The sequence below is a fragment of the Balaenoptera musculus genome, chromosome 5 (genome assembly GCF_009873245.2).
Source record: "Balaenoptera musculus isolate JJ_BM4_2016_0621 chromosome 5, mBalMus1.pri.v3, whole genome shotgun sequence".
NCBI classification, from domain to species: domain Eukaryota; kingdom Metazoa; phylum Chordata; class Mammalia; order Artiodactyla; family Balaenopteridae; genus Balaenoptera; species Balaenoptera musculus.
The window spans coordinates 58,896,461-58,909,464 of record NC_045789.1 but is presented as its reverse complement, the minus strand read 5'-3'; the positions used below and the strand labels follow the sequence as shown (position 1 = coordinate 58,909,464).

The following is a 13,004-nucleotide window of genomic DNA, read 5'->3' as shown; positions in this document are numbered from 1 at the left end:
TCAATAGTTCACTTTCCCAATTTTGAGGTCAAAATATTTATTTGACTGGTAATTTACTATATAACAAAGAGCTATGATTAAGAAAAAATTAAAACTGCCATGGCCAAGTTTTCCCTTTTCATTTTTTTAACATTTCTATGAGTGACTGAATGTTTTTGTCATATTCATTCAATATAGATTACTTTTTATTTTGAGATAGTTGTAGATTCACTTGCAGTTGTATGAAATGATACAGAGATTATGTACCTTTTGCCCAGTTTCCCTCAATAATATCTTGTAAAACTGTACTACAGTGTCACAGCCAGGACACTGACATTGAAACAGTCCTCCAATTTTGTTCAGATTTCTTCTCTTTTACTTGTATTTAATTGTATTTGTGTGTGTGTGTGTGTGTGTGTGTGTGTGTGTGTTTAGTTCACTGCAATTCTATCACAAGAGTAAGTTTGTGTATCCACAACCATAGCCAAGATACAGAGTCATTCCATCACCTCAAGGATGCCTCATGCTGCCCTTTTATTACCATACCCACCTCCCTCCCATTTGCATTTTTAAACCCTGGAAACCACTAATCTATTCTCCATTTCTATAATTTTGTCATTTCAAGAATATATGTATTTATGGAATCATTCAGTTTTTGAATTGTCTCTTTTACCCAGTATAATTCTCTAGAAATTCATCCAGGTCATTATGTGTATTGATAGTTGTTCCTTTTTATTCCTGAGTAGTGTTCCATGGTATGGATGTGCCACAGATTGTTTAACCATTCACCAGTTGAAGGACATCTGGGCTCTTTCCCATTATGGGCTATTACAAATAAAGCTGCCAAGACCATTCATCTGTAGGTTTTTGTGTGAACATAAATTTCCAGTTCTCTGGGATAAATGTTCAAGAGTACAATTCCTGGGTGGTATGGTAATTGCATGTTTAGTTTTACAAGAAACTTGCAAACTGTTTTTCAGAGTAGCTGTACTATTTTACATTCCCACCAGCAAAGTATGAGTGATCCAGTTTCTCTTCATCCATGCCAGCATTTTTGTCACCACCATTTTTAAGTGTGTAGTAATATCTCATTATGGTTTTAACCTGTATTTTCCTAATGACTAATAACAGTTCTTTTCTCATTATGAGCTTGTTTGCCACTTGTATACCTCTTCCATAAATGTCTGTTTATACTTTTGGCCCATTTTCTAATTGGATTGTTTTTGGTTTTGTTTCTTGTTGATTGTTTTTTACTGTTGACTTTTGGGAGTTGTCCAAAGTCCCATATATCCCAGATACTAGTCCTTTGTTGGATTGCAAATATTTGTAAATTTGTTTGCAAGTATTTTCTCCTGTTCTATATATTTCTATTCTCTAATATATATATTTAAATTAATATATACCTGTGTTTTCAACCTATCCTTATATAATTTGTGTTTTTCTTTCTTCATTTTTCTTTTCTTTATCATCTAACATAAATATACATTCTGCCTATCATTTCCATACATGGCCTAATTATATTTAATAAAACTGTCATTCTCAATTTTTTGCTTTTTTGGTTAAATGACTCTTGAGGGTGGGAGGTTGTAATGCATACTGACAGTATGTTAGAGATTAAGTACATCTGTTCATAAAGAGATGAAAGAGTTTAACTTTGTTACTTTTTTATGCCAAAGTCCAAACAACCAGTTGGAAAATGGAAAATGGAATTATATATATTGCTTGATACCATGAAGTTAATATTTTATTTAAAATATTTAAAAATAATATCCTTATGATCATTTTATCAGATTTGTAAGTTCACCTAATTAGTATGCTTACTATGGTGTACTAATAAGTGTGATTGCATTTTAGTTTATTTCAATTTAAAGAATTCTTCTTCATAGAATTTTAAGTAATGTCAAAATCTTCTGTTGTGTCAACAGCTGCTCTCCAAATGAGTGTTTTATCATAAATGTTGCCTTTTATTATTTCATTGAAAACAACCCAATGGTTTCCGTGATTGAGGGAATGTTTTGTTTAATTTTAACTTTTCTTTCTGTGTTTTAAACTTTTCTTTCAGCTTTTGTTTTGTGTTATATGTTTTGTTTATATGGAAGACAATATTTTGCTTTTTTTAAAAATTTTTCATTTTTAGCAAGCATGGGAATATATTTTTGCTTACACTCTGGGAAAGAGAAGACCCTAAATGTGGCTTAATCAACATTGTAAATCATTTAATTTCTTTCCCATTGAGTTGGATATGTGCCTTGTTGGAAACGTGTGCTTTAGTGGCATATATTTTTGAGTCGAACTAGCTGCCTGCCTGTAATCAGGACTATATCAACTGTTGTCATTCTAAATGTTTCCTTTCCTTTTTTTCAAACACATTTGCCTGATTGACCTTTTTTTTTTTCTCTGTCTTTCTATGGGGCTGCTCCAGGAGCCATGGCTAATCATCTTATAAGCAATGCTCTGCTTCGTCCGCATGGTACTAACAATCCCTATAATACATTGCTTGGGGAACCGGCGGTCTGTAACAACCCTTCTGTCAGCATGTACAACGCACAAGGTGTGCTGGAGTTTATCTTAATTTTTTCAAGTGAGAGTCCCAGTTTATGTAGCTTTTATGGCCACATTCTATTTTTCTTTCTTTCCTCCTGCCTTTTCTTTCTTTTGGAAGCAGACGCACAGACTCTTTTTGCCTTCCACCCCTCTTGGTGCTTTTATTTTCCATTTTCCTTAGGTTTTCCTTAGTAAGAAATGGATTCCTTCCTTCTGATAAACAAATGCTTGATTCATCAATATGTGTTTGTTTCTCTGTAATGTTGTAAAATGTATTGTGGTTTGTCAGTGCTTTTCTTGTTGTTGATTGATTTCTATATTAAATACCTATGTATTCATTTTAAGAAATGAGATATTTGCCTAAGGTAAGTAAGATAAAGGAAGACTTGATTCAGCAATCTTAAGATCAAGAAAGTAATCTTACTCTGTTATACCATGACGCACACTCTAGGCACAAACATCACTACTGATGAAAGCACTTAGATCAACTCCATGGAAAACACTGAAATAAGCTGTGGTGGAAAGAACAGTGAATTGAACAGTAGCAGATCAGGTTCTACCATAGCTTGATATTGCCTCTATGAACTGGCTCAGGAAGGTCATGAAATGCTTTTTCTACTGTGGCTGCATGTTAAAAACAAGGGTTTTGAATATGGTTCCTCTGTATATCCTCCAACTTTAAATGATTTAAAAATTTAATTGTATCTCAAACACGTAAGCATAAATCTCTTTAAAACCACTTACAACCTAAGCATTTTTATGTGACTTTTTACCTTTTCTAAGCTAAAAAATGTATTGGGGCACAAGAAATTAAAAATATTCATATCATAAATAAAGTGACCACAGGAAAAAATTATTCAAGTAAAAGTGTCATAAAAGAAAAATTTTAGTCAGTGATACACCTATTTAAAATTATATTTGAATGAAAATTCACAATAACAAAGAGACTTCAGTGTTCCTTCAAGTTGCATGAGACAGATTAGCAATATTTTAAATTTTTCCCAGGCAATCTTGAATAAAATTTCTATTATCCTCTTTGGGAATCTTTGTGTGTGTGTGTGTGTTTTCCTTCTCAGTCAGAGGTAAAAGATTAGTGGCATGAGTGTGAAAAACTTGGTGTGCATGCTTATTCCAGAAAAGCATGTTTGTTGCAACATGGTCATTGGGTGTCTAAAACCATCTGAGTTTCCCAGGTGACACCTTGTCAGATACGAAGGATAATTTTAAATTATTTCAAAAATACCAAAGCCAGTAAGTCAGAAGTGACTTCAGGAATAGTCAAGTTGTTTTCCAATAGGATTAAATAATTAAGCAAACTGTCAGTTTTATCCAGTTTCTTAAGGGCCTACACCTAAGAACCATAGACTTAGAATCAAAAGAATAGATAGAACTCATTGAATCCTCTTTACCACATTGTGGATGTTCTGTCAACCTGTGCTTAAGTATTTCCTCTAATGAGGCCCTTCCTACCTCAGGATTTTATATATTCAATTGTTGAAATGCTCCATTCGTTATAAATATTTTTTCTTTCCACCAAGTCGAAATTTGCCTCTGGCCGTGATGCTTAGGTTTGCCTTCTAGAACAAAGATGCCAGAGCATTTTTCTGCTGTCTGTGGCAATCCTTTAAATACTTGAAGGCAGTTAATCTGGCTTCTTTTAGTCCTCCATTTTCTAGTAAAGCAACCTCAGTGCTATCAGTAGGAGAAAGTTTCTTCATGGTTGTCCCCCTTTACATTGTCTACCATTTGTCAATGTCCCTATTTCATTGTAGCACTCAATGATGTGTATATTACATAATGCACTAAATGTGGTTTGTCAGAACAATTTTGCAGACCTTATAGAGTCTTGTTCAGGTTTTTCTCTTTATTTTCATTGGGCTAAATGACATAAATGTGTCATTAGAGTATTGTAAATTGTTCTGACATATTAATAAGTTTTGAAAGATGTTAAATGAAGATTTACACCATATTTGCATATTAAATCTATTCTACATTATTCACCTTATGCAAAGAGTTGTTGGAAATTGTTTTAAAATAAGTAATAATTTAGATCATATTTTGTTTAGCTTTTTTGATTATTCAGATATAATTTCTAATGTCTTAAATAATGAAAAACTAACAGTCATTAATCTGTATGTTTTCCTTAATTCAGTATCTGCCTTCTTGTCTTATTTTACTCCTGGTATCCTAAGTTAGGAGATTTTTCTAAGGATGGAACACTATTATAAACACTATCAAAGTGAAATTCTCACGACAAAATTTAAAATAATACCATATAAATCCAAAGTTTTATTCCTATCGAGCCTATTACTGAATATTGCTATTAAAATTATCAAAAAATACACAAAGGATTCTTTGGAATGGATTTGATGTTTATGCCAGTAAATTAAATTCTACTGACTTTTCTTAAAAACAAAAGTAAATAATTTTATTATTGGTTTTCAGAGTCAGAAATGGAATTGTTCAACTACTTTATGTTTTAATATTTTTGAGATGTTAAGAAACTATGGTAGTGCTTAAAATAATTTTTTTACCACTGAACAAAAAACTTGGTGATTGTCATATTGCTACTAATCTTATGCTTTCAGATGAATGCACTTATATTCTTACTGGCAAGGTGAAATCTTACATGAAATATAGGTGGCTCGGTATGTACTGGAGTGGTTTATGTTGAATTACCACTTGGTTCTGTTCTGTTGGTCCTTTAATTCTGTTGTACCAATGCCATCCAAGCAAAGAAGCATTCAGATTTAAAGTATCCATTTTTTGTTTGTGATGCCTTTATTTAAAATATGTAAAGATATGTTACAGTATTACTAATGCATATAGAGTTAGGAATAAAGATGAATAATATAATTTTGTTATATTAGATTCAGATTCTATCTGTGGAAATATTTAAAACTTCATGCATAGTATTTCTGGACGATTATCTTCTTGTCAGTATTGGAGAATTTAGTTTTTGTTAGATAAATCTCATTATAGATTAACCTGTCAACAAAATGTAATATGGAGAAGTCATGCTTTTACAAGTTAATTTACATTTTAAAGTAATTTAATTCAATTCTAAAACTTTAAAGAAAAACATATCTTTAGGATAGGATATAGTGAAGAATACATTATAGTTGTCAAGAATACAAGGTTATGGTATAAAGTATATAAATAAATATTCTGTTATAGCTTTCAAAGCCTAAGGCAGATGTGAAGAGAAGGAGGTAGATAGTAGTGCACAGAGTCAATCTAGAAGATTCCCATTATGATCCCAGTTCTGCCACGGTTAGCAGAAGTGGTGTTAGATAAGGCTCAGTCTCTTGTGGTTGAAGCTTCCTCATCTTAAAAAGCAGGAGCTGAACTTCAATTATCTCTTATGTGCTTTCCAGTTCTAAAATGTTATCATTTACGGAAGGAGCCATAATGAGCCTACTAGCAATTTCCATCTGTTGCAATACTAGTTTGGCTTTTTATTTCCAATTCTTTTTCTAAATGTGTTTTGAAACTTTAAAAGAAATTTTCTCTGCATTTTGAAATATTGTTGGTCTTTTGCTGAGAAGCAAATCGACTTTTAAAGTACAAAAACAGTATCTCTAAAGCAACGGCTAAATTATAACAAGTTGGAATCTCTTGAAATGATATAGCCCAATGACTTTGCTGGTTTTTATTTTGTGATGATTTAACCTTCTTATAAACAAAATCAGCAAGAGCAGGTTTTTTGACAGGATTAAAATATGACAGTTTTCTTTTTTTTAATAATTTTGCTACTATTGTTCTTAAAGGATTAACTTTTAAAATGTTAGATTGCATATGATTGTGCAACAATCCAGAAGAAAACCTGATATTGATTGGTGGTATTTTTTCCCCCTCACATTTTCTTGATACAGCATAATGGTTGCATTTAACCTTTTTCTTTCTCCATAGTTATACAACTTTTGAATATGAGCTCCAGAAATGACAGTATCGATCAGTATAATTTACAAATGATAAAAAGCATTTGTATAGGTACAGTGGGAGAAAAATAACCTTTGTACATGAAAAGAGAAGATACATAAGAGAAAACACAATTATGAAAAGTTCAAACTGTGGTATTTTTCTCTGTATATAAATGAAAGAATTTATTTATAATCTTACTGAAAAATTTTAAAGTTAAATGACATTCCTTAGAAGCAAGTATGTCCTAACCTATACACACACACATATACATAATACTGAATTATAGTTGTGGAAATAGTCATAGCTTGCCCTCAAGATTTTACTCTCTTTGGTTGGTGTGATAATTTTAACTTTAAAATAAGTGTGTATTTGTTTGAAATTTATGAACTGCAGAAACGCTTATTAAAGACTCATTAGCATGTATTATGGGGGTTTCTTATTTTCTGACTAACATTTCAGTATTTTTAATTATGATAAACCATGTAACACAGACTCATGAATTTTGGGGCAGTGGAACTATTTCCTTTGACTCTTTTTTCTGCATATCATCAATTTGCTTTTTACTCATGTTTCTTCTACTGTCGCTGTAAGCTTACTTGTTGTTTTTTCTTTCCTTTTCTTCATGCTGTCGTTTAGAGCCCTACAGAGAGACAAGTATGGGAGTAAAGCTAAACATTGCATATCAAATGTAATTTTTTTTAGTTCACTTTTATTGCATCACATATAGATGATGTAGTTATTAAAAACAGTTCATCTCACAATTTAAAAACTAAAGAACCTATGAATCAACTTATATAAATATATGTTAATTAGAGATTAGACGCTTTTGTTGTCTGATTCTTTTATTGTGTCACATAACATAGTTGTTAAGTCTCATGTAATGTTTGTGTGAGTTAAATTGTTTTTAAATTAAGCATTTATTTTTGCTAAGTAATTCATAAACTTTTAATTTTCATTACTACATTCCATCATACAAATACATGTCACATGCAACATACCCAGTTTATTTAACTATGGCTGTTTTCAAGCCATACCCAATGCATTGACAACAGAAATAATAAACACGTTTCAATGCATCAGTTGCTCAACCATAACCATCAAGCCTACCATAGCAGACTCTGCAGCAACAATCACCCATCACATATGGCCCTTTAAAAAGCATTTACTTTTATTTTTTCTTAACATTGTGGATTTGTCTACAAGATATCTTATAACATGAAAATAAATCGCTTCACCCTATGTCTGTGATGGCTGCTTTTTTAATGTATTTAATGCATTGCTATTTTTGAAAACTGTGTTACTTGAATACAGAGTATGCATCAGAAGTCCATATAAAAATTGTTATATTTGGGATACTTTATTTAAACAAGTAATGAACTAGTTCAGTTTTGGTAAACATAACTGCATCACAGATATAGAATGAATGCTATATTTTCACAAGTTAGTGATGTTTTGACAAGTTTAATAGAATTCTTCAATTAATTGTTCTATAAAGAAATACCCTTTTTTATTTAGCAGTATTTGTTAAATGTTTGTGTTTTATTTTCTTTTGTGGTTGCATTCGGAGAGATTTATGGAACTATTATAGATCCTTGGATTTCTGTTCAAGAAAATGCAAAAACCTTGAAGAAGCATGTGGTCAAATTTATTTCACTGCAGCTGTTTCTTCCCAGAATAAGACATTTAATCTCTTTTAAACCCAAAGTTTAATATGCACACAAAGTCATCACTCGTTATGAAATGGAACCTTCAATACTGACACTGCGTTTTTAGGAATCAGATCCCCCATGTCTTTACAGTCTTTTGTAGAATTATCTAATGACCCTAAACAATTACTAACAGATTAATATATAATAGTAACCAAAGTACTTATAGCAGAAAAAAAAATTGGAAAGTAAATCCAAATATTTTTGTTTTGAAAGTTCCTATGTGCAAATTATTTTGAAGGGCCATTTATTTGACTAGGCATTATTTCATGACTATATCATTCTGACAAATTTAACATAATCCTTTTGTAGTTTTGTGTATAGGGATTATTTTCAATCTTATAAATTACATATCAGATTATTAGAAACTGCTTGAATCTTTTACTTTGACCAGTATATTCAAAGTACCACACATGAATTATGTTAATTTTATACTTATTGCAATGTTAAGACAGCACATAAAATTAAAGGTAATGAATTATTGGATTGACTTTGGTGTGTATAAATTGAAAGCTATGAATGACTACAGCAAAATTTTGCATTTTTTCCCCTAAGTTATAACCAAATATGTTTCAAATACTGTCAAACAATGTTTGTGTGGAAATTGCAAATTTATAGGGTTTTTTTAAATTCTTTTAAAGATTTACTTTAAATACTTCTTGTCTGTTTATAAGATTTCTATCAATTGTCCAAGTATACATATACATATAGATATGTACATATAGATTTAATATTTTTTTATTTCCAAACATTTTATACTTAATTAAAATTGCTAGCAATTTATACATACTTCATAGTCGGGTGTTTTTGCTTTTCTGTTTGTGTGTGTGTTCTATGGCCAATTGGATATAAATGTCATGATGTTTTGTAATCTTTTTCAGAGGGGCTTCTGAACAATGCCAGGGATACAAGTGTCATGGATACTCTACCACTGAATGGTAACCATGGCAATAGTTACAGCATTGCCAGTGGCGAATACTTGAGCAACTGTGTGCAAATCATAGACCGTGGCTATAACCATAACGAGACCGCCCTAGAGAAAAAGATTCTGAAGGAACTCACTTCCAACTATATCCCGTCTTACCTGAATAACCATGAGCGCTCCAGCGAACAGAACAGGAATTTGATGAACAAGCTGGTGAATAACCTGGGCAGTGGGAGTGAAGATGATGCCATTGTCCTGGATGATGCCACCTCCTTTAACCATGAGGAGAGTCTGGGCCTAGAACTTATTCATGAGGAATCTGATGCTCCTTTGCTGCCCCCAAGAGTTTACTCCACAGAGAACCACCAGCCACATCATTACACCAGAAGGCGGATCCCCCAAGACCACAGTGAGAGCTTTTTCCCTTTGCTAACCAACGAGCACACAGAAGATCTCCAGTCACCCCATAGGGACTCTCTCTACACCAGCATGCCGGCACTGGCTGGTGTGCCTGCCGCAGAGAGCGTTACCACCAGCACCCAGACCGAACCCCCACCGGCCAAATGTGGTGATGCCGAAGATGTTTACTACAAAAGCATGCCAAACCTAGGCTCCAGAAACCACATCCATCAGCTGCATACCTACTACCAGCTAGGTCGCGGTAGCAGTGATGGATTTATAGTTCCTCCAAACAAAGATGGGACCCCTCCAGAGGGGAGTTCAAAAGGACCTGCTCATTTGGTCACTAGCCTATAGAAGATGACAGAAATTTAAGCCAACAAAACTGCTAACACCTGGTTGACTGTTCTGAGTTGATATAAGCAGTGGTAATAATGTGTGTACTCCTAAATCTTTATGCTGTTCTTAAACGACAAACACAAACTCTCAGACTTCTTTTTTTTTTTCTTTTTTCTTTTTAAACTGGGATTTTTTTAGGTCAGCCCAGGGGAGAAAGATAATTGCTGAAATTCCCCTGTGCCAGCTTCTTTCCCGTCCTTCCCCCCTCAGATGGAGACTTCATTATGTTAATGAACGAGATTTGAAGAAAATGGCGCTCATTGTGGCCTTGTTGAATTATGTTGTGTTTGTTCTAACATCTCTGATGCTCTGTTACTATAATTACAAGGACCTGATTTTTTAAAAGGCTAGAACACTTGTTTGAAATTAGTAACAATGCTGCATCTAGATTGGAGTGCTGCACAAACATAAAATCAAAGCAAACTATCACATAGTGGTTTTTAGTCGCTCACAGCCTGAATTCACCACAGCGGGAATAGCTGAGGTGTACAAAATAAAACAACAAAATCGATAATGAAATGGAGGGGAATTCTAGAATTATATGCTAAATGCATATTTTATGATTTGCTGTATTAACTGATGATAAAACTAATGGCAGAAAAAAAATTTGAACAATTCTATGTAATGTACAGATACTAGCATTGCACATGTAGTCTGCTTTCTGTTCTTCCAGAATTTGAGTCCTGTTAATGTAGTGGAAAAAAGAAATTTTCTTTTTCTTTCGTGCTGGTCTTGCAAGTTTGTCTACCAGTAAGAGAGCAAAGTTTCCTTTCTTTTTTCTTTTTTTTTTCTTTTTCTTTTTTTTTTTTTTTTTTTTTTGTTCTTTTTTTTTTTTTTGCCTTTTTTTTTCTTTAAAATTTCACATGGCAAAAAATAAATAAATAAATAAATAAATAAATGAAGCTATCACTTTATAAGAATCATTTTCTAGTAATGCAAACAAATTATTTTTTACAAAAAAAATAAAATAAATAAAATTAGACTTCCTTCCCTCACTATATATCTTTATTCAGTCAGAATATTTCCAAGAACATTTTTGCAATTAGAGCAGGAAGAACTTTTCTGTTTACAGTGCACATCTGTTGTAATGCAAAGCATATTTGGCAAGCAGTTCATCACTAAGAGAGTAGCTATGATTCTAGAAGTAAAGAGGTGTCAATAGAACTAGTGGGGCTTCTGCATGTGAAAAATGGTATCCCATGGGTGTGAAAGTGCTGAATGCTCAGTCTGTTCCCCAAGTGGGCACCTGCACTACCAATTTTTAAAAGAAATTCACTCCCTCGTAGAAAGAATCGAAAGGTCAATTATTTTGAAGTGATTTTTTAAAAAACTCTTCTGTTTATTAACAGGAAAATTTATTTATTTGACAGGATTTTAAGTAATGTAGGAATACAAGAGGTAAATTAGCAGCACATATAATTTTTTTTAAACTTATGATCCATTTTGTATGGTCTCAAAGTTGGATGACCTCATTACTAATATTTGTTGTAAAAGTGAAACTTGTTTGCCAACCAATAAACAACTGATTGAGATTTAGAAGATATTGTATTGATGTATGTACTATATGATTAATTATTCTTTTCATTTTTCTCGTCTTTCCTTCTGTTTTCAATATATAAACTTTGCTAATCCTCTATGGCCCAAATGAGCCATGCAAAAGAAATCAACCTGCCTAAACTAAGCACAAAATTATACAGTTTTTGCAAAATAATCCAGAAAAATGGAATGGGCATGTTTATGTTGGCTGAAATAAGATGCATAACGTACTTTCGAGCAGGTTAATATATAGGTTACTATGTGCTTATTTATAAGCCAACTGCAGTCACACAGCTTATTATAAATAAGTCAACTTCAGTCAGAGATTTAAGTATTGAACTGGGGAAGGGGGGAATCATATTTTTTCCTCCCTTGTATGCTTCATTTTGATGTTGGATATTAAATTCACTCAATTGGCTAAAAATGCAAGAATAATGGCAAGAAGAATATCCATTTTATAAAGATGGTACTATAAGACAGTTTTTTGCCAATTTTTTGTTTTTCTATATATGGATAAAATGGGAGGGAAAAAGTCCTTTTAAAGAAACTTTCTGGATCTCCAATTACTGAAGAATCTTTACCAGCAGTGTCCAAGCATGGAGACCCTCCTAGGGCAAAGTTAGAATGAATTTGCCAAATTGTAATTTCTGTTATGTTATGTGATATCTTGGCAATTTCTTTTTCTTTATTTTTTCAAAAAAAATTTAAGCACCAGCCACTTATAAATGAATTTCTTAAGATTAGAAAGAGTAGTTTAGCGAATAGCCAGTAATCTATACATACAGTTTTAAAATATATAACAAAAGAAAAAATTCTGTGCTGGCCAGAGTATATCATAACCTTAAATTAATATCACCTCAAAATATCTTATGTACCATTCCTTTTTAGTCACTTGACGTAAGTATTTTTTAAGTCTACAGATTTTCTCTAAGTTGCAGGAGAACCACAAGCTTTAATAGTAATTAGGTTTTCTCATACCACTTATGACAATATTAGCACCTGAAAGGTGGTTAGCCTATCTGTTACATAGAATACATTTGGTAATGAAAGAATCCTTTTTAGACATGTTTAAGGTAACTTCAGAAACACAAATGTAGTCTGTGGATTTATGAGTATTTATGCTAGTTTTGCCAATCCAACAGTAATCTATATGAAAGCAGCTCCATCAATAAGAAGCTAGTTTCACAGAATAATGGGGAAACTACCTCAATTCAGCTTGCTGTTGCTGCCGATTCTGATTTTCTGCTATTGCTACCTCCCTGCCCATTATCTTTTGTGTTTCATTGTAGGGAAATTTGAAGCCAATAGCTTCCCAGCTCTACATAGTCCAAATTGAAGAAAATCACTTGGATACATAAACTGGTACGGAAAGCCATTCAGTCCTGTTAGTTACTACCAAGTTCTTACATCAAGATGAAAGGGTGAGATTTTTGAACTCGCATACATTGTAATTGGTGTGCTTTCAGCGAGACTTAAGATCCCAAAGACCTTCACATGAAGATATTATTCCCCCAAATTGAATATGACTATAATGAAAACAAAACTGGATGAAAGTTAATTATGTATACATTTCAATAGAAATTTGTGTATGT

General features: G+C 32.5%; 1 protein-coding gene across 9 annotated transcripts in view; it reads left to right on the top strand.

Moving 5' to 3' along the window:
- The window catches only part of ADGRL3 (adhesion G protein-coupled receptor L3), an 851,742-nt gene extending 841,039 nt beyond the window's left edge, over positions 1-10,703 (top strand). For 6 of the 9 annotated variants that reach the window (XM_036853248.1, XM_036853247.1, XM_036853246.1 and 3 more), the window contains one exon: positions 9,035-10,703. In XM_036853248.1, coding sequence (XP_036709143.1) covers positions 9,035-9,834 — 800 coding nt within the window. In that variant the 3' untranslated portion in view covers positions 9,835-10,703. Of the gene's footprint in view, positions 1-2,401; positions 2,531-7,083; positions 7,136-9,034 lie in introns of all 9 variants that reach the window. The other 3 variants (XM_036853251.1, XM_036853252.1, XM_036853253.1) reach the window with 3 other exon arrangements.
- Positions 10,704-13,004: the final 2,301 nt, after the last annotated feature.